General features: G+C 43.2%; 1 protein-coding gene across 1 annotated transcript; it reads right to left on the bottom strand.

The window, feature by feature from the left end:
* Window positions 1-925: 925 nt before the first annotated feature.
* Window positions 926-22,020, bottom strand: LOC144106620 (cytochrome P450 3A14-like). The gene is made up of 14 exons (XM_077639468.1): window positions 21,907-22,020; window positions 20,060-20,156; window positions 16,327-16,379; window positions 16,082-16,178; window positions 15,320-15,445; window positions 12,903-13,140; window positions 12,644-12,774; window positions 10,435-10,522; window positions 7,481-7,550; window positions 7,266-7,374; window positions 5,648-5,739; window positions 4,156-4,296; window positions 2,624-2,786; window positions 926-1,175 (listed from the first exon to the last, which is right to left on the bottom strand). The coding sequence occupies exons 1-14, from the start codon at window positions 21,963-21,965 to the stop codon at window positions 1,077-1,079; spliced, it is 1,563 nt and encodes a 520-aa protein (XP_077495594.1). The 5' UTR covers window positions 21,966-22,020; the 3' UTR covers window positions 926-1,076.
* Window positions 22,021-22,352: the final 332 nt, after the last annotated feature.

Genomic DNA, 22,352 nt, shown 5'->3' with positions numbered 1-22,352 from the left:
CGAGTTTCCGCTGCGATGCTACAGAGTTTACGTCGTCCAGACGGGCCAATGCTTAAACGACAGGCAGCACTCTGGCTTCTTGACACCGGAAAACGGCGCCAATATCCCAAACACTGTACGGAATGCCTAGGATGGTACTCCGGGCTGAACAAATTTGCTACTGTCATCGGGTGAGGAAAGCCTACACTAGAAAAGGAAATTTTAGCAGTAGCATGGATGAGCAAACTTGGACTATGTATAGACATGCGTTAGTGAGCCTTCTATGGCTCTTCTAGATAACGAGATGCTGTTCATGACGGGATAGGTACGCGCTTTTTCGTTATTTCCTTTGTGCCTTTATTGGTTTTTATTTTTCGTTAGTTTTCTTTCTCATTTGTACTTAATTCTGCCATGGACGTTCACCTTACTCTCTTGCGGTACGGTTTGAGAAGGCGCACATTTTGCTCTACCACGTTCTTTCAAATTAATCCTAGTTGCTAGTTAGCGACGTCCTTTCCACTTCTTTTCCCCCGTCCTGTTCCTGCAGCGGTTCTTTTTACTCCCTTTAACATGTCGGACCAACTGACCCAGAACTTCGCCGAGTTAAATGAATACATACGCCGCGAACTTTAAAGGTAAAGAGTGGTTCGAGTTTAAAAGTTCTGATTCTTGTAAATAATGTTGTTTTTTGCATTTTCGTGCGATGTGCATAAAGGCGCTCCTTTCTACCCCATGACTACTTATTCTAAGGAAACTGAAATGAGTGTTAGTTTGTGGTCCCCGCTTGTCTCATCTGTGTTGTCTCATGTGCGCGGCTGCTGGTTTTGTGCTATTTGCATCCCGGAAGTGTGCAACTTTTGGGCCTTGTAAATCTTCTAAAGATTTTGAGTTCATTTAGAATCTTTTCGTTTTCTTCGCTAAACACGCTTTAACAACACCTTATCGACTGATATTTGCACGTTTATTCGTATTTTGTTCAATTATACAAAGCTTACACTTGAAAACTTAGATCAGTGCCAAGATTGCCATGGCTGCATGAAAAGAAATAGCCGAGAGGTTACTGATCATTCTCTTATATGTACAACCTAAGTAAGGGATCAACTCTTCCGGTGCTCTTCTGCAACACTGTGAATTAAAACCCAAGGACCCCTCAAAGGCGTTGACACCATGCCGTACTGACCAATTTCCATGGAGCCCTAGAAAATAATAAAAAAATATGATTATTCTTGTTGAACCAGAACACTGTGAATGAAAACAAATGGAGCGGAGAACTCACAAACTGCTTCAAATTTCCCGATTCAGTTTCACATCGCTTATCTTATCCCTTAATGGCTCAGTCTCAAGAATTCGCGGCATACCATTCGCATACCTTCTACCAATTACTACATGGAGCTTGGATACAAACTATTCTGTCAAAATGCTTTCAAAAGAAAACACATTTCAATCAAGACGTTGCGCTTCAATGCAAGCTACGCGTGTGGAGATAAAAGGTGTAAGAATGCTCGGATTTTAGCCAGCGTGCGAAAATTCTTCATTTCCCATTCTGAGACAAATGTTGCAGGAAAAATAGCAAGACATTTGATGGATAACCAATTTACTCTCTCCGGACCTTCAAGTTGGTTCGAGGCTTTCAATTTGGTCTTTCAGACAACCGGGACTAATTGGCAACACGCCGATTTCACGCCTTTTAGTGGCGGCAACAGAATTTTGATACCCGCTTTTTACCGTGGGCGAACAAGATTGCGTAATATGCAAGTAATGATATTTTCTTTGATACATTCATATTTGAGCATTAAATCATTATGCAAGTGCTGGGACTGTGAACATGTGCGCACGAATGTAAAGCGAGCCATTGTGCATTAAATTTATGGCAGACGCCGTGGTGTATTGTATCAAGTGCACTCTTCATTTGTGTGTAAAAAATTGCACTTTCGTTAGATAGGATATTAAAGCAGCAAAGTTTGCATAAGTAGAGCCAAAAATTAATGGTCACACTATCAAGTTAAACCGGTTTCCTAAAAGGCTGGATACTGTTTTTTTTCAACCCTCCTGTTGCCGAATGAGTGAGTTGAAAGACAAATGAGGAAGGGGATGCTCAATCAATTAAAAAAATTAACGGAGATAGCAGGTGCGTCGAATGGTGTCAAAAAGCTATATTTTCAACAATTAATCGCTTGCAGCTGCCACTCTGAAGAACCAACGTTTGTTTCAAGTTCGAACTAAGCAGCTTATAAACGCGGTAGCTTTTGACTCGGAGACGGGCAAAAGTCCAGAAAAATGGTAGTGCAGAAAACCTCCCTGCATTTTCTACTTTCAATGCGTGTTTAATTTTGGACCTAATGGAGGTAGGAAAGGTCTAATATTAATATGACCAATTTTCACAAGGTATAAAAGAAAATTTATCCGTTCAATGACACTTTTAACAAGGTAGAAGCATTGATCTGGCTAATTTCTACCTAACCCAATGTAGTGGCGCATTAAACTGCAGTGTGAATGTACTTCGAAACTCCAGCTGAAGGAGAAAAAATAACGGGTGTTCTGTGTTACAACGCAGGATTGAGTACAATTGAGTAAGAACATCTTGAGAGCGGAAACTTCAAATAGCGAATCCCATTTGTGCGCTGCACATTGCAACGAGTCGTACCATTTGAGATGGGCCCAGTTCGAAGCGGTACTTCTGCAGCAGCCTTGCCACGGTGTACCTTGTCTTCAACAGCGCCAGTCTCTTCCCAACGCAGTTCCGAGGACCAACGCCGAAAGGAATGTTGGCCGCCTTTGTCTGCGGGGTTTCGTTTTCAGGTGCAAACCTGCACGGGCGAGAACAGACCTCCATTAATTCACGGAGCCGTGCAGTTCGGCAAGCATAAATATAATACGTGTATACGAAATATAAATACGTGACCCGTATGATATAATTGTTTTCAGCTGCCCGTCTCACTAACTGATTCAAGTGACAGTGAGGGCATTGGACAATAACGAAGTGCATACTCATACAAAATCAGAATGAGCTGAACTTCGGTGGAAATCATTTCATGTCCGGCTCTCCTTGGATGCCAACGCACGACATCAGCATGCTCGCATTGATACGCACTGATATATATCATTTCCCGCGAGCGTCTCCCCATGTAGCCTTCCTAATATTTCACCATTTATGCCCAGCAGTAGAACCGGCGAACCTGTGCCCATCATTAGAACACTACAGGCACTATGAGACAAATGCGATGGGTGTCGTCATTTGCGATGTTATTCATAATACAACGTTGAGATGTATCTGTGTAACGCGCTTCGTCTCTGTCCATTTCTAATTTGGTGCATAGTGCTTTTCGGGAAGAAACCGTTCCATCTCTATCGAGGTACACGTGCCTAATGAGATTCAATCATGTACCTTTGAATTTTGTTGTGTACTTTCCAGCAATCTACACCAAAATCTGTTCTCTCTATAAAGAAGACATGCCTACCGGGGCTGTTGCCAACGCAGCTACAAAATAAAATAAAATAAAAGTTCATTATCCAAGATAGCCCAAACTTCTGTTCTTCAAATTGTTAGGTGCTCAACACTTCCCTTTGTCTTTGTCCTGCACACAACAGATAAAACTAAAATAAGTTAAAGATATGGGGGGAACATTGTTCAGTTGTTGTTCTTAGTAAAAATTGATTCTCTTTATCTTGGTATTTCTACATTTGCGCGGCAGGAAACGACACGTTTATGGGCGAGAAATTTAATGTAAAAATTTTTCTAACCACTAGATTTAAAATCGTTACGTCTACACTCAATGACCTTTTGATCATCGTTTGGAAGCAAGAGACTGTGTAGCCTATCCACTGAGATGCGCTCAAAAATCGGTGTCGAAGCATACCGTGTACTAGAGACATCGGGGAGTGACGACGACACATATATGTTTTTTTCATTTTTTTCCTACTAATAAGAACTGCGTTTTCAGTTATAGAGGTAATTTCATATTTAAAACGTAGTATCTAATCGATACTGGCAAACATCTTTTTTTTTCTCAGTGTCCCTTAATATCGATCTCGCCACTTGTAGTTTACTACATTACTTCACCACAATACTTTTTGATACATTCATTCACACGCAAAAGTTTTGATTTGCCCGATACATTGGGCGCAGTTAGAAGGAGACTACTTTTCTGATACATTCAATTCCTGATTGCACCGCACCTGTCAGGATCAAACTCCAGAGGATTTGTCCAATATCGTGGGTCCCTTTGTATCTGGTATGAAGGCGCCATGAAGCATGTTCCAGCGCTGAACTTGATGCCGTTGTACTCAAAGTCTTCTTTGGCCCGCCGCGTCGCAAACCTGCGTAGTGTTAAAGAATTCGTGAGCATAGCAGAGGAGACACAGCGTTGTGGTGCGTTTGCATAATGAAATTTTCAAATCAATTATGAAAACTTTCTTGCTAGATAGATTCAATTGTTTGTTGTTTTAGAAGTCTCTTGTATGCGCTATTGCAATAACTAGTAATTTAAAGTCTGTAAGAAACGTCCCATTGTATTAAGAGGCAGAGAATCATCACCATGAACGTTTCCTTTATGTATTTTCAGTTGCGTCGTATATCCCGCACACACGGCACAAGGTCCTTAAGCAAAAGAGCAAAAATACATTCGTGACTGAAGAATACAAGTCATTTGCACAAATATCTATACTTTTGACGCAAAACCAAGAACATTTGAACTACAGCGTCCTCCAAGCCAAAAATGTACTTGTAAGATCGGTAGTTGTCTTAGAAGTTTAAAAGGACTAAGATGTTTAATTTAAAAATATTATCGTCCAGACAAGGCTGGGTTTACAGCTTAATTAAATGTTTCGAAGAGAGCCGACATTCTAGGCCGGGGGCTCAGCATAGCGGCACCTAAATGTCGTTTTATGGAAAACAGTATCTTCGCGTATTGGAGGCGTGATACCCTGTAGTCTTGTAACAAAGTATCGAAACCTTATGTTAGATTATAATTTAATAGCGATGCGGGCTTCAAGACAAACTAGCGTAAACTGATGAACGAGCGGTGCTCATAATCTGACCTTTACGAGAAAAGTGCGAGAGGAGCCTATGAATTGATATATGCATTACAAAATGTGGGCATTTAAGAGCGCGCACTTGAAATTGCACCAAAACTATTTAAACAGCAAGGGTCCAAGCTTCAACGAACCTTTCGCGCACATCTCATGTCAGCGTGTTTATAAGTCCTATTAATATGCTGCAGAATTTCATTGTTGGCATTTTAAACGCTACATAAATGCTATACTGATTGTGATCAGCCAGCTTTCCGGCGTGAGATAGCAATAGTTTAGGCGGTATCATGATGCACTGTTTCTCAAACAGCAGCTAATAAAAAATTGCACTTTTTAAGATGCACTGCTTTATATATTTCAAACCCTGCCAGCCATGAGTAGCCAGTTCTCAAACGGCTTCCCTGAAATGCTAACCATTGAACAGATGTCTTTAGGTCTGCTCTGATGTCATGAAGAGATGCTGCCGTAAAAGCTGTGACGTCAGAGTCGCGCTTTAAATTTCTGTTATGCCACCGACTGCACCATCGAGAGTGCATTCTGTCCTTCTCTTTCGATACTCTTTAGTAGCCAATATTAGCGGCACATCTTAACGCACGTAGACCGAGTAACACGCTGACCTCAGTCGCCATGCAGTACTCACGTAAGGCCAGGCGGATAGAGACGCAGTGCTTCGTCCACTACATAGTGCAAGTACTTAAGCCTCTTCATCACGATTTCGTAGTCCAGGTAACCCTACAGAAAATATGATTGTCTCATTATAGCTTTATTTTGAATCTTGAAAGTTGGAAAAACGCGCAACGCTCAGAATCTCAATTTAATTCTCAGTGCTCAAATAGCCTAAGGTTGTCGCACTCGCTTTTTCTTAACAGAAACGAATGAGGGTTGCCAACTGCTCATGGGTCAACTAGAACAGGAGGAACAAAGTTTATTACATTCAAAAGAAATAGGCAGTCCTTTGTATCCCAACGGCCATATTCATGACCAGCAGGTACGAGCAGACTCTTATCATTAACGAGAAGTCAAGCCTAAGTAGAGTTTCAAATATCGCTTCCCATGAGTGCTGCATCGGAAAAAATTGTTTAAAATTTATTTCACAGCCTCACTTAAGTTGTATGATCAGTAATGTGGTCATATTTCGTTTAACATATGTTGCCCGAAAACGCGCCCGAAAATAAAAAAAAACATGAATTATACCAATGAGCGGCATCGCTTATTCTTATCCTTACATTACGATCCGCGGTTCACGACTCTAACCTTGTGGTTAATGTCTACTTAAAGCAAAGCGTATTTTCACATCACGGCAAAAAATTTTTGAATGAGAAATTACTATAACTCAGAGACTTTTAAGGTTGAAATCTTATATCTAAAACTTGACCTCACAAATAAAAGCATGCCTAAACTCTACAGACAGCACCTGTTAAACTAGTGCATCTTAAGAGGAACAACAGGGCAGACGAGATAATCGCTCAATGTATAAAACAGGCCAAGCGGTCTCTTTCCGTATAAACGTCGCCCTAAACACGCAGCCTATCTTTCACAGCTGAAAGCTTTATCTGCTCTTAGACACTAATAATAATTAATATTAATTGGTTTTTGGGGAAAGGAAATGGCGCAGTATCTGTCTCATATGTCGTTGGACACCTGAACCGCGCCGTAAGGGAAGAGATAAAGGAGGGAGTGAAAGAAGAAAGGAAGAAGGAGGTGCCGTAGTGGCGGGCTTCGGGATAATTTCGACCACCTGGGGATCTTTAACGTGCACTGACATCGCACAGGATACGGGCGTCTTAGCGTTTTTCCTCCATAAAAATGCAGCCGCCGCGGACGGGTCAGAACCCGGGAACTCCGGATCAGTAGTCGAGCGCCCTAACCACTGAGCCACCGCGGCGCGTACTTAAGCACGTCGGTATAGTTTTCCCGACAGTGAGACACCTTTTCGTTTCTAAGCGTTGGTTAGAATTTATGTTAAATGAGATACAGCTCGGTGCAGGTGCACTGTGGTGAAAACTCCACCGCACACGACACACCAGAAAGGAAGTGTCATGACACTGATATCCAGAGCGCCAGTATATATCTCTACAGCTGTGCACATAGATACGCAGAATTAGTCTTACTTCTTAGGTATATAGATACCCCAAGAGCGTTACAACAACGGTGATGTTGCTCTTCCCGGTGCAATACTGCTGGTATATATAGAAGGCATCAGCTTGGTAACCGACACCCTCTTTGAATCACTTGATTTTTAAACAAAGTACACTTACGTTAGTACCTACGGAGTCAACGATCTCTCGCCGAAGCTTTTCTTGAACGTCAGGGTGCTTCGCTAGGCAAAAAATAACGTAACTCAGCCCAGTAGCCGTCGTCTCGAACCTGCATTAGGTCGTCTGGTTTACTTCGATTCAATCCGCGCGTATTCTTCGTGAAGGAATCAAACCCAGTGTTGCCACCGTGGTAAAAATGAAATGCGTATGCTTACCCCGCAATGAAGAGCACAGTAGCGCTGGTTATCACTTCGTCGATGGTAAGGGCTCTGCGCTTCAGGACTTCTGTAAAAAGGCCAATTATAAGGAGAGTGTACATTGAATCAATCTACGCCGCTCTCCCATCGTGTGTCCGTTTTCTTTATCGCCTCTAAAACGAGAAGCGCAATTGTTTACACAGTGGAAGATGTAAATTGGGGATCTCTGCATGCGTGCGTGCCCAAATATTTCAATTCAATTCAATTCAATTCTTTTATTTTTCCAGAAATAAAGGATCCTGGAAAGGGTCAAGAGCTAAAAGCTGTCTCGACAGTTTGACTAGGCCCATGACCCCTTCTACAAGGCAGTAGGTTTACAGCAACAGGTAGTGTCCATATTAATTAACATCAATTAAGAAATGCAAAGAACAATGAGTTATACAATAGCAGAAAGGCAATTTAATTATTAACTAAACAGCATATGATTTAAAAATGTGTCTACAAAAAGTGTACTTATAGTTTTGAACACAGCACAATACAAACAAGAGAAGTTAAGCAGACAGAAATATAAAGAAAAATAGAATACATACATGTTCTTGAAAAACAGCACTTGCAAATGAGAAGGTAAACACGCATAGCCATTCATTCTTTGAATAGAAAAAAATATTCTCAGTTATTTTACACCGCAACTCATCACACATTTATGCACATTTAGAATAAATGGCAGATTATGCTGTAGTGACTGAAATTTATAATTATTTCGAAATTTCGGGCACACCCAGACATCATCATTACGCGTGGATAGTGTGACATGTCTTCTTTTTAGAGATCCTAGATTCATTAAAAAATCCTGAAAAGCTACAGTGAAAAAGTAAAAATATCGGAGCAGGCGATATGGATACATATATTCAGCACTAATGATGTTGTAGCTTATAAAAGCACTTCGCGTGGGAGACAGGTAATCAAGGTTTGCAATATGTCGCATAATTCTCTTTTGAAGTACAACTATCTTTGCAACGTTTCTTTTTGTCGTTGTAGCCCATACTAGACCACAGTAGTCGATATGTGAAGCAAACAGTGCGTGATAAATGTGGATTTTGGCCTGTGTTGGAAGAAGATGTCGGCAGCGAGATAAGATTCCCGTCACTGCGGCCAGTTTTCTACAAACATCTTCTACGTGTTCATCCCAACTTAAGTTCGAAGAAAACGTAACCCCGAGAATTCTATGTTCATTCACTACTTGAACTTCTTGGCCCTGGCATCGGACAACATGGCATGTCTTGACTATCTTATTTTTAGCTCTAAATATTACTACTTTCGTCTCCTTAGGATTTATCCTAATGCAATTTAAATTGGACCAGAGGTGTAATTTGTCAAGTATTTGATTACATTTGATAATTAAATCGTCTACATTAGGACACGAAATTATTATGCTGCTGTCGTCTGCATATATGATACGCGTCCTAGCAATACGAAGAAAGCATGAAATATACCAGTGAGTTATTATAATCTTTACATTACTCATCGAGGTATATGACGCAAACTTTATTACTGTTTTGGACGCAGGTGGCCATAATAGGAAACATAAAGGCTATCGAATTTTTTTAAGAATGTGGTTAAGAAGGCCTCCAAGGTTTTCGTGTTGTATTTGGTAATTAAGCATTCAAAATGTTTTTGGAAACGTATAGGCAACTAGGAGCTAGCGCAGTTCCAAATATTATCTCCAATGAGTGGTGCACGGTGGTCATGAGTCATTGCTGATACGAAAAGTTGTGAATTAGAGGCGGCCATTGCAAGCACATGCTTTAGAAATTGAAAGTTTTCATAGTTCATAAGGCTGGTTTCCGTACGTTGCAGGTGGCCCTAATGAGAGCGTCACTGACCATCAGTAACAGGAGGATAGTGTGTTATACTTGCTACAGTGCTAAAGTGCTTACTGCGTAGCAGGGGCCCTGCATTTGATTACGGGAACTACTTGATCATTTTGCGCTGCATAAAACATTTAAAGTACGGCTATGATGTTCCGCATTGAAAATTTGCTGTTCCGCCAATATAAGGGCATCCAGGAAAGAGATGAAGCCAAATTTACACTTAAGAAAGAGGTTTATTCTGTTGAGATGGCGCAAGCTAACCGCATCATTCAGTAATTCAGACTTCACCTGGTTATTGCGCGCTTATGGACTGTCATTAAGATTTGCTCAGGTAAATTTTACTAGTCTTTATTCTTGCACTAAAAGTTATTTACACTTCGGAAACGTTAAACGCTATTTTTATTCTGGCTGTTACATTTATGTCTTCACGCGTTTGTGTGTCGCCAGAGCTTGTCATCTTTGTCAGCCTTCTATCTGTCAACATTAGATATAAATGAGAGAGAGAGAGAGAGAAGGAAAGGCAGGGAGGGTAGCCAGGAGGAGGCTTAGTGAGATTCGCTACAACGCACTACGCATTGTGTTTCGAGCATTAACAAAAATAGGAATGCATAGGCTTCAGTTAAGTATGTTTCACCACCTTATGTAACGGGTTCAGTTTCAACAGCCAATGATGACTATGCCGTCAAAGGCCAGCAAAGGTAACATGAGACAAATAAATTCCAATATATATGAGGCAATTTAGTCGTTGCGATTCCGTCTTGAGGCAGGGGGATTTCAGCGTTGTAGACGATTAAAACGACTAAGCAGAGAATTAAACGCAGTTTCTTTTCATGTTACACGTGAGCTGTACAAAGCTATGGCGTCTATATTTATCGATCGGCTGTTGAAATTGAAACCAATAGAGGAGAGAGAATAAATTTAACCGTAAATTCAGCGGTCGTACGCGAGTATCATATGGTGATCTATGCGTACTAATACATTGCACATAAAAAAAACAACGAAAACACACATGAAAACATTTGGTGTCCGGTCTCCTTAACAATTTGATTTTCCACAAAATATTAGACACGGCTTCAGGTTATCAGATGGATTACTGTTTACCGTTAGATGTCTGCTTATCGCCGCCTTCCTTTTCATCCTCGACGTATTCCGCATCGATGAGGTTCTGCAAGATGTCTGGCTTCCTGAGCTGTGGGGAAGAGGACCATATCAGCTTCGTTTCCTCAGATGGCAATGGTCTTGCCTTTCTATACATCTGAGCGAAATATTTATTCGTTATTCATTTATGTAAATACTTATTCACACCTGTGATACGGCCTGGCAGAGTTGCGTGGGTTACATGACACTTGGTACATCATATTTCAGAAGACACGTAACAAACAATAACGCTCACTTAAAAACGACAATTTCGTCCAAAATTTCGATGTTAGAGCGGTTAACCTATTGACTGAGTGGGGAGTTTCGAAACAAAAACCAGTGAGTAATCATAGCAAGAACAAAGATGAATGGTGGTTCCAATTTCTCGATGTGCGTGCAACGGGGTCGTGTGAGGACGCAGGGCCTGCGTGTCCAAAATTCTGATATTGGAGTAAAGTTTTTCTATCTGTCGCTGTACGATGAATGAGAAAAGGCGTTAGTACGACATGCAGTCATGGCAACCCTATGCGCTTAATCGAATTTCGATGGCACATAAGAAGGTGGACAAAGCAGTTCACGGCGTAGCTTCTCGTGATGGTAAACCTTATCACAGATATGCGGCCGTCAACTTTTCGACGTGAAAAGAGGGTTGTTATTAACCTCAATTTGCATGTGATACTGTTTCGCTTGTTGTACGATGATGGTTTGTGACGATGAATTGGGCGGCTGTATTCTCGATCGCCTTTAATTGAGTAAGGAGGATGTGAATCCCGTGGTCCCATATCGATGATGAGTACTCCACTTCCGAAGGAACAAAAGGTTAGTAAAAGATGAGTTTTGTGCAAATAGAAGCCAAGAAAAAGTTTCGTTTAGGTAACTTGAAGTTCGATTAACCTTGCTGACGACGTGTTCATGTGTGGGTTTTCCAGTTAAGTGATGTGAACGCCAAGGTACTTGAGAAAGTCAACTGATTCTAGAGCAGTACTATGAACATAGTATCATGACATGCTGTTAGTCGTGCCGGAAATACACATTAGTTATTTTTCTTTAATTTGTATTCCATTTGCCACGTTTTGCACCATCATTCAATGGCGCTAATATCGGACGTCAATGTGTTTCAGATTGAGATTGACATGTTTGTTGTGGGTGAATAACGAAATCGCTTCTTGTACGAGTATGAGTTCCGGAAACCACATTAAGGACGATGGAAAAATCAATTTGAATCGGAAACGTTTATGATGTGTGAGAAGACGTCATGCTCCAGAATCTCGCATGCTACGCTGGTGACAGATATTACCTGCAATTATGTGGTGAATGTTCACTTCCAGTTTTGTGCACTGTGACCGGCTTTTTTGCCTAAAATTTGCCTCAAATTATAGATGACCACAACCAGGAGTTCATCAGGAAATTTGTAGAAATGAATCCTGCACCGGTTTCTGAAAACGATGCTGGAATGTCAGTAATTTTGCTGTTCGCTCAAGGTTGGTTACCACAGCATCTATCGGTAAATAAAGCTACACAAGACTGACAAATGAGCTCATGAAATACGAAATAAACCGCAGGAAAAAACTGTTCAATGCGCTTGCGCAGTCACTTAACTACATTTTTCAAAGCTTTATGGGGTTACATAGCTGCATTATTGGTGATCTATAAATAATAAAATGTGTTTTCGCAGTCCTGACATGCATTTTACGCTGCGTGATATAGTGACCAGTAGTACTATTTGTGTGATGTTTTTATAGGTCAGTCGAAGCATTTCGCATTTCGATTTGACAAGCGCCTCAGATCCGCATTCTACCAGGGGAACTGTGGGTTACAGGAAAGAACGGCAGCTTGTATTAAACGATTAGTAGCTCAACGACTTCATTCGTGTAAAGAGTGGAATGCAGTTACGTCTAGCGATTCTCAAGCGCAACCATAAAAGGCATGTTTTCATTTCAGTCATTAGTTTCAAAGCCATCAGCCCTTAGAAAATAGTGTAGTGCCTTAGAACTAACGACTGTTTTCTATATAGGAACTGTAATTTTACAGATGTGGTGGGTCCTAAGGTAGTTAAAGCCAGAAGACATGCGAAAGCATGTGTTTTGCCTGGCTGGCTCATTGTTTTGCTTTGCTGGCTCGTCGGCACGTTTGGCGACGATGTTAGTAACACGAGAACCGAAAGTAAACTTACCGTGGGGTCATTTTTTCTGAGCTGAACAACTTTGGCCGTCTGCGTATCGAAGTTTGTAAATGAATATTCCTCAAGCATGAGCGAGAGCCAGCAGATCGGTTTCATAATCACTTGCAAGGTAGTTGTAGATTCTAATGGAAGGAAACAAAAAAGGAACACGTTCTTGAAAAACATTTCTAAGTAGACACTGGCGCCTATAACACGGGCAGCCGACTGCATGCTTTAATAAGTAAATGCAAGAGATAAACGAGCAACTTACGTGCGGCCATATGAAAAAAGCCTTTCATGACACCCCTGAGGGTTTTTTTGGCGACCGCCATGAGCGGATGATCAGCCTTTCCCTGAAAACGCTCGTCAATGCCGAACGAGCCCCGAGCTACGTAGTCCATGGAGAGCTCCTCGAGCTTTTCAAGCATATGCACCTCTTTGCCACTGTCGGCGAACTTCTCGAGCGACTTCACGAAGATTCCCGCGTCTTCTTCGATGTGAGGCATCATCTAGGCAGCGTGAAATAACGAAGTTTTACGTTAGGAGCCTTGTTCGACATAATCAGTGAGGCATTTTAGAAGTCTTTTCGACATCCTCAGATGCTCTATCTGGAGCAAGCGGGGTGTATGCCACTCGAACTTCGGTTTCACTCCATTGCCGCGCCCCGCCACCGAGGTGACCCGGTATATCCGGGTTCGATCCCAGCCGCGGTAGTCGAATTTCGATGGAGGCGAAATTCTAGAGACCAGTGTACTGTGCGATGTCAGTGCACGTTAAAGAACCCCAAGTGGTCGAATTTTCCGGAGCCCTTCACTATGGCGTTCTTTATAGCCTGAGTCGCTTCGGGGCGTTAAACCCCAACGAGCCATAAAGCAATGCCGCGCCACTTAAGAAGGTCGCAGTGCAAGAGTGAGGAGAGGAGGTGAGTGCTTTTGTCCATAAGAATTTCAGTCTTCACCCTTCAGTTCATGATTCCCCTGCTTAGAAAAGCCGGACAAAGGTGCCGCAATGATAAATTTCGAAGGTTCACGTGGTATGCGCCTCATTTTCTCTTTAGAGTGCTTTTACAGTGCGATATATTGAGAAAAATTTGTTCGTTGGTTTGTGGAGTTTTACGTCCCAGAGCGGCTGAGTCTAAGAAGGACGCCGTAGTGGAGAGTTCCGGATTATTTCGACCAACAAGGCATCTTAACGAGCCCTGATGTCGCAAAAAGACACGGGCGTCTTTCGCACTTCGCCTTCGTCAAAACGTGGTCGCCGCGGTCAGGTTCGAACGCAAGTACTCCGGCCCAGAAACCGAGGACTACCGAGGCACCGCAGCAGTATGTTTAACGTACGAGGGAAATTTATTTGCTCCTGTGCTGACACACAATGTGGTACGCTGTAAGCTTTGCCATTGCTTTCTTTGTTTGTTTGTTCTTCGCAGCTCCACGAGAGCTTAGCTAACACCTAAACAAGCTCTGGAATAACTAGACAACATCAACACGCACAAAAAAAAGGGTTAATAGAAGCCACAGTCCTCTAGCCGACGTTTCAAAAAGACGACTTGCCTTCATCTGAGCTAACCGTTCATCACTTACGGAGGTACAATAGAGATTCTGCTTCTCACCGGGGCTTCCTCCTCGGAGCGAGGGCCACATTTAATCCATACCTGCCAATGATCACTTTCCTTTCACTTTTTCCTTGTGTTCTCATGAATCGAATATTTCTGCCCTTCTCTCGACTGTAGCAGGTTTCCGGCTGCACTTAGAGCCTAGGAAAGGCGCAGTCTGTCATCGGGAGAACTCTGAAGCAGATCGTTTGACAAACTATTGACTTACACGCAGCTGTGTCTAGCTGGAGCAGGAACAAAATTAACAGATTTTTTTTCTTGCCGCTGCAAGAAGAAATCCGCCGCGCAGGTAGCCGCGTGTTCAGTCAGCTACGCAAATAAAATTTAGAAATTTTCTGGATGAGATGGTGCCGCAACTGGCAGATGGGCGCAATTGCAAAAGATTGGGAGAGCCATTTATTTTCAAGATGAGATGCTACTAATGTCTATACTTGTGAAAGTGATGAGAATCGCGCTCTACTGCTGCAGCTGAGCGAGCGACGAGCTGTGCATTGTGAAGAACTCCAGACTAATCTCTGGCATCTTCTGGTCTTGAACACAGTGCATTAGCCACTTTTTATTTATAAGCATCCGAAAATAGGCGACCGAAGCCAAGCACATTTTCCCGTGTTCAAGAGCATGATGCAATAAGAACACGGCCCGAAGCGACGCACTGAGCATCACATAATTGAAGTAAGAACTGGAAGGGACACATAAGCTTCACTTTAAGCGTGCGGCGCCATAGCTTTAACAGGTTAGTGTTCATATATGCGGAATTGGTATTTCTGTACTTTACATTCATTGATCGCTGGGAGTCCTCATACCACTCCTGGCGCAGTGGTGCAACGGTTAAGCAACGCGTCACTGTGCTGCGATGGCAGGTGCTACCACCGGAGGGGCTTGTGAGGAACCGCTCGCGACCAATCATTGATTTAACTGCCACCTGGCACGGTGGGCAGTTTGCTCGCAATACGGTGGGCACGTTGAAGCGCGTCACAAGATCACGTGACCTAGGTCGCCTACCTGTGTTGCTTCTCTGCGGATGATGACGATAACAACGAATGTCCTGCTTACGCGTTAAAGTGCAAGGAGATTACCTGTTTCAATTTGCCGTCACTCATACCATACGCCACGCATGTGCGAATGCTCTTCCACTGAGACCCACCAACGTGCATGATGGATTTTTTCAGTACTGGGTGCATTTGATCCGTCATCATTGTTAACTGGAATGAGAAACAGAGGTTCGTGCATGATTTAAAAAGGGGAGTCTTTATGTTTCTTGCGATTGGAACACTGCCTCGACGCAAGACTTTATTTTTGGTACGTAAGCCGCCGCTACCAGTTTTGAGTAGTTTATTCCTTTTGTCGCTGAAATGACCAGCCGACTACCAAAGACTCCAGTCAGTTTTGTTATCACTATATTGATAAGTTCAAAGACCACTCCATTTATTATTGCGCATTTATTCTGTTTACTAAATTTCGTCAGAAAGAGTATGCTGCAAGCGACAGATCATCATCACATAATATAGATGTAGTGCACGCCAATCTTAATCATAAATCTGAACCCAGCTAGCTAGTTCTGCACAATGTAAACCGGTATAACATTAAGGACAGGTATTGCTTTGTTGAAGCATGATTGCTGGTGTTGACAACGAGAAGGCTGTTTAGATTTTCCGCAAAGTAGGCACATCACGGCATTCTCTACGTATAAAGTATAGTTCTGGCGATATTTAGCCACTAGTTAGGCTCTCTGCTTGTTCACAGTGATGTCAGTCAGAATTTGCAGTAGCATTTGCTGTCACAGGCTTTCGGCTGTACGCCAGCTCAGAGACAAATTTAATGCATCTGAAAATACTTACGCCTCGATCCACAAAGTTCTGAAAGTTACGAACAAAGACGTGTTCTATGAAATCGAGGTCTCTGAGAACCACAAAAGGCACGTCCCCGTTGTAGAACCTGCAAAGTTGGAATGAGACTTGTGATATCTCGGAAGCAAGGATGCGTAAATGCAGTGAGACTACCTGTTCACTGTTTAAAACTAAGGGAGACGACCGCGGCCAAATATAGGCGCAAATAGCATGATTGATCATTCAGACAAACTTACCCGTAAACGTCGCCATATTTGTCTTGCCATTCAGCTAGCATTTTATAAAGATTCTGTTCCAAGAGAAAGAGAAACAGGCATTAAGGTTGCACTTTGCACATTAGAAAACAAAGAGATGCTTATATCGTAGCAAGCCTTGGAACCAAACTTTATACTGAAGACTGACTTGAGGAGCCGTGCGGGAACCGTGTGTTTGTGCCCAAACATGGGAGCAAGTATGGGCGCTCAGAAGAGGCATATTCTCGTGCTTGACGAAACCCAGTCTAGCGAGGGGAAGCATAGCAGAGGTGGAAATCGATACTAAACTGATCAAGATAAAAGGAAAATTAATTGTTTCTGGTCCTGTACGGGCCACTTGTTCAAACTGAAAGCAGAGGAAGCAGGCAGATGCTTTTCTATTGGTACGGTATATATGTATAGGTAGATAGATTGATTTCCCGGAGTCCGATTTAGAAGAAGCGTTGTGTTAGAAATGTGAAATCATTCCAGAAAGAGGACCGATGGAACGCGCTCCACTGTCGCTATAACCTTAGCCTAAGTTCAATTGCTTAAATGATTAGTACTGTGGCCCTCGCGTTTTCCCCTATGCGGTACCTCCTGGTAAAATTTTTTACCAAAGTTGAAACATGCGTTCTTCAAGAGAAGACATCGTACCACAGTACTCGATTACGCGTTATATTAGCGCAGCTGTTTCGGGTTTATATTCAAATGTGTAATTTCATTTTTATTTCTTTGGCTCAATCAAATAATAAACAGGCTTTCATCGCAGGATCTGCTTGACTTCAACTTGCGCTTAGGCTTCCGCAGCTTACCCAGCTCAATTTTGGAAAGTTAACTTTTTATTCCTTACAAAAAGACTCTTCAGTTTTTCGTGCGAGGATTGTAGACCGCCGTATTTGCACCAGCGCAGCGCCAGCATTCTATGCACGGGCTTATGCTTATGCTTATCGAGTACACTTTTTCTCCTTTTAGTCCTTCCGAAAGCAACTACGATTGTTAGTCCCCAGAAACGCTGTTTGCCAGCGAAGGTTTTAACTGCAGGACGACGCGGCCCTGTGGAGATTTCAGGCACGAAATGTTAAGCCATCTGCAGCAAGGAGATGAACTAAGGGACGAGCAACATGTTTTCAGTCCACGATACCTTTGTCTGCTTCGCTGTAAGCCACTGACTTTGATTGCGTTATTTGCTGCTTGCGAAATTGTTTCCTGTTTGTTATCGAAATCGATGACGTTACGGAAGAAGGTAAAAAAAAAACAATCTGATAAGGTTGCTCACTAACAAGCGCACCGTCGCTATCCGTACAAAGGCCAAGACTGCTGCTTCAAGAAAGGCGTGAAGCATCGGAGCGATCGGCAGCTGAAAAATTACAGGATTGCAGTTAAGTCTGCTTAAGAGCGCATATGCGAAAGCCTTTCCCTGTCCTCATTCTCCCTTCATCATTCAATTTCTGTTAGCGCTAATATTTGTGTGTTTGATTTTCTTTTTGTTTTTGTTCATTTTAACTTTTTGTTTTTATTTTTAATTTCTGGTTTATTTCATTATACATACGTTGCTTAAGAACTATTGCCTAACGAACTTTTACATTTTTGTTTAATTTACCACACAACTTATGATTGACAGTGCGTGCGGACAATTTCCGTCTGCACTCTCTGTCTGCAACTTCTGCCTACAACTTCTGCCTACAACTACCGTCTGTAGTTTCTGCCTACAACTTCTGCCTACAACTACCGTCTGCAGCTTCTGCCTACAACTTCTGCCTACAACTTATGCCTTCAACTTCTGCCTACAACTTCTGCCTACAGCCTCCGTCTTGCGATACAGCGCGAATAAAGACGGGGACGAAGCGAGACAAGACACCACAGCGCTGACTTCAACTGAATTTTTATTGCGGAAAGGGGATATTTATACAGGGGAACGCATGATGCCGCTACTGCTGGAATTGATACGCGGGATAAGATATTTAAAGGCGAAAAGAAGAGGCTGCAACAGCGCACAAGAGTGACTGCTAATAACAAACAACAACGCAGTGCAAGTCAATTATGAACGATAAGACAAGGCACCGGCATTTTGCAACAAAAACACAAAAACAAGAGCCAAAGGGCCCTAAACCGCAGTACAAGGCGAGGAATGAAACTAGGGAGCAAAAAGCAGAGCACTAACAATTTGCTAGGGGAAAAGAAAGCCAAAAAAAGGGTAATAAAAGATCTAAAACCGTGCGAGAGAGACTTTAAAATTGCAGGGCCAAAAGGGGCAAATAAGAGGCTGCTCATGACATGGCGGCAAACACACCTGAAAACTACTAAGAGCCAAAAGGTTCTAAAATCGCTGAAAATAAAAACCGAATGAAGAAATCACCCAGATGACATCTGGCTCAAATAATCTACTTCTCGTTTCGTCAGGGCGATCGAGGGAGAGCTGACACAGTCTTCTCCTAGTTTCAAGATGTGCAATGCCTCCATGATTTCGCGAGTGCTTTGATGGGCATTTTTATCTAGAACAGTGTAGTCTTGAAACAACGGCTTGCAAGGGCGAGACGGACACTTCAAGCAATGCACTCCCAGGTTCCTCTTTGCTGTGTTGCTGACGTCATTAGAGTGCTCCATCAGTCGCTCATTAAGGCACCGACCAGTTTGGCCCATCGCATTATGGAAAAATACCAACTAGCCCGATCTGCCACTCTTGCAAGCCTCCGTCTACAACTTCCCTGCACGCCACTCATGAGCCAAGAAAGGCTTTCGCCTCAAAATGCGGCGAATGCACACGACGCTTTTCGAAACGTATTTGGGGACGAGTTACGTGCTGCGCGAAGTGCGTATACGCAGTATCATTTCGTTGCTGCACGTATATGTTTTTGCTGTGTCTGGGAGCGAAGTGGGGCTCCGAAGTGGCGACCGGCCGGTCGCCGTCTCGTTGCTCTGGACCTGACGGCGCCGGGGGCAGTGAATGTGTAAATCTATCTCCGTGCACGGTGGAGACACGAGAAAATAGGCCAGCGCAGGTGGAGGGGAAACAAATCCACGTCGACATAGCGGCGGTAGAATTCCAGTTTCAGAACGTTGCCACGACTACGGCTGAGCCGGATGTGAATCACCGTGCGCCAAAACATCCACGGCTCGTTCCCCCTTTTTTTTGCACGAAGAGCGCCGTTATAAGTGCTTAGCCTGTGATTTAAGACCTATAAAGGCCTGCGGCGGAAGCGGACGACAACAAAACAGCCAGACATGGCTCTAAAAACAGCGGAATGTGGCATAAATTGAGATCGAGGTGCACTTACCTTTTCCGTACTACATAGGTGTGATAACATTTACAGACCAGTTTTTTCACGGTGACTGGGCTTACTGCACCTGCCATAATTCTTCCTAGTGGAGAGCTAACGTCGTTCAGACGCTTTGAACAGGTTTTATAGGGTTTAACGTCCCAAAGCGACTCAGGCTATGAGGGACGCCGCAATGAATTTTCTGAAATTCGACCACCTGGTGTTCTTTAAGGTGTACTGACATCGCACAGTGCATGGGCTTCTAGAATTTTGCCTTCATTGAAATTCGACCTCCGCGGCCGGGATCGAACCAGCGTGTTTCGGGTCAGCAGCCGAACGCCGTAACCACTGAGCCACCGCGGCAGTGCGAACGCTTTGAACAGATACATCTGTTTGATCTGCAAGTAAGCACACCAGGGATCCGTGCGTTTAGTGTTCGTCGCAGCAACGAAGAAACAAATAAATTTCGCCCTTACCTTTGAGTGGTATTCCCGGAGGTTGCCCCAGATAAGGTTCGGTTTCGGTCCCGGGATGCCAAGCTTCTCGAAGTAGGAGAAGTGACGCCGGCGCCATCTATAAATAAAAAAAGGCACAGATGTGTATATCTTTTTCAGAGGTTATTTTGAGCCCAGAGAGAACATAGAAGTTTAATTGGAGAAAACTTGGAGTAATAATGCGTAGAACAAAACATCCTACGCTTTAATCTACTCAGAGTTGTGATGAAGACACCATAAGACTGAAGCGACCGTTTCGACCATAGCAACGAGACCATCCCTAATAATTTCTTGCAGAGGAGCGCCTGGGAGAAAACAGCCTCTTAACAATTCTCATTTATTTATCTTCATTCATTATTTACTGTGCGGGTTCCATATTATATGCTAATGCGCAGATCCTTAATGTGGAGAAAATACATAGCTTCTAGCAGCCCACATTCTACTCAACCTCAAGCCCGGACAGGCGTCGATCGGGGAAGTAATGTAACTTTTGTTGGAGTTTTTTTTTTATTTTTAGGGCAAATTTCTGCCGGAATATATGTCCTCACTGCGCGCATTCGAGGCTTCTTAACGTGCGACATTTTCTGCCACTGTTCCTACGCAAATATTCACGCTGCCCCTCCTTTAAGTACAGCCAAAAAAAAGGTGCAGTTTAAATGCACCGTGCTATCGCTTCGTTCATAGCGGGCTCGCGCTGTCATTGATTCGTTGTATAATAAATTACTACCGTCGCGCATTTAATAAAATGTCGAGTTTAGATTAGTAAAACGAAAAGAAGGCGTTTACATCTCTCCTCGTCTCTCAACCTCTGCTGTTAATCAAGTTTTGAAGGTCATCTTTGCGCTCTGCGCAAATAGAGCGGTGCCTCTAGCGACGAGTCTCTGACGTCGCTGCTGCATAAGCGGTATGCGATGCGTTCTGCCGGTCGCAATAATCCCACTTAGGCTGGGTGACTCATGCGGCATTCTAGACTCTTGTTAACCTTTTCGAGTCTCCGAAGTTAGGTTTTCAACCGATATGTGAGTAAGTACTGCACTCACGCTGGGCTGATTAGTCAGTGTTGTAAAAGTTACGTACGAAATACAAATTCTCGCCGATGATTTCCCCAGCAGCAGTTGTCATTGAGATAGGAGCGGTCGAGAACATGCTGCAACACAGCCGAGCTGGAAACTACCCTTCTAACGAGCAGAATTTTTGGTGCATTGAGGCTTTTCTTAAAGATACCTAAAACGCTTCCTATCTTGCAGAAAAACGCGATTGCTGAAGCACTGCAACTGCCCTGTGGAAAACAGCCCGTGTGGCCACAAGAAGACAGTATGGTAGATTTGCAACTACGCCGTAAGATTAGACACTCGGTCCCGCGGCTGCGAATCGTAATTCCAGCGCAAATGCGAGATGTTCGCGTGCATAATTTCGTTCTTTCAACGGCACAGTCCCATAGCTTTCGGTTAACCGGCGCCTCAAAACGGGAAAAAAGAAGAGCTTTTATGAGGACCAATAATAGCGCAATTAAGCTTTTTTGTTTAGAAATGAGCCAGTCCAGGACACTGAATGTAAGTATAGTTCAGCTTTAATCTTAATTTCACCGATTACGCTTTCTTTTACAAATCTATCGAATAAAATAGGTCATTAGTGGCGTTTTAAAGCATATCCCGTAACAGCTTTGGATGCATTGCTGCGGATAAAAACTTCCGAATTCCGGATAAAAGTCCTGAATTCATATTTGTCACTAATATTAATTTCGTCGTGTTATCTCCCTGCCTGCCTTAGAGCTCTCTCTATTGAAGCGCACAAATACAACGGGCCTTCACGGTATACCTTTGACTTACATTAAGAGGGCCGCCAGCAGCGCTGTGGACAGGATCAGCAGTGCGCCTGCCACGAACATCGCCGAACAAGTTCTCCGCGGTCAAACAGAAAGAAGCGCCAAGCGGCGGCGGTGTTTTTATTTCCTCCGGGCGAGGAGGAGCGATGCCCTTGCTTTGCCATTGCCCCACTCACCAACGCTCGATGTTTGCCGGAGGCGCTGTGCCGGGGGGTGCCATATCTTTACCGGATAGAGCGACGTGTTGTTTGTGTCCGTGTTTGCCGCATACACCTACTGCTGCGTAGAGTCCTATTATAAGTCAGTTCTTCGAGAGATTACCACTCTTGCCGAGTAGGTGTTTCGATATTCTTTGCACGCGTACAGAGTTTGTCTTCAATGCACCTTTCTAAACTTTCACCTAAAAGATCGAATGCCGTTTTGGCTGCTTTTTATTTTCAAGGCGGCGGA

Source organism: Amblyomma americanum, chromosome 10 (genome assembly GCF_052857255.1).
Source record: "Amblyomma americanum isolate KBUSLIRL-KWMA chromosome 10, ASM5285725v1, whole genome shotgun sequence".
Taxonomy (NCBI): Eukaryota; Metazoa; Arthropoda; class Arachnida; order Ixodida; family Ixodidae; genus Amblyomma; species Amblyomma americanum.
Note: the sequence above shows the minus strand (reverse complement) of the source record. Positions and strands in the feature narration are given on the sequence as shown.

Excerpts from the sequence above, each read along its gene's own strand:
- LOC144106620 (XM_077639468.1), bottom strand. The coding sequence starts at position 21,965 with ATGTTCGTGGCAGGCGCACTGCTGATCCTGTCCACAGCGCTGCTGGCG. Across the intron at positions 13,141-15,319 it reads GTGACGGCAAATTGAAACAG|ATGATGCCTCACATCGAAGA; the intron begins GTAATCTCCTTG and ends CACGCTGCCTAG. Across the intron at positions 1,176-2,623 it reads AACTGGGCCCATCTCAAATG|GGCTCCATGGAAATTGGTCA; the intron begins GTACGACTCGTT and ends ATTATTTTCTAG.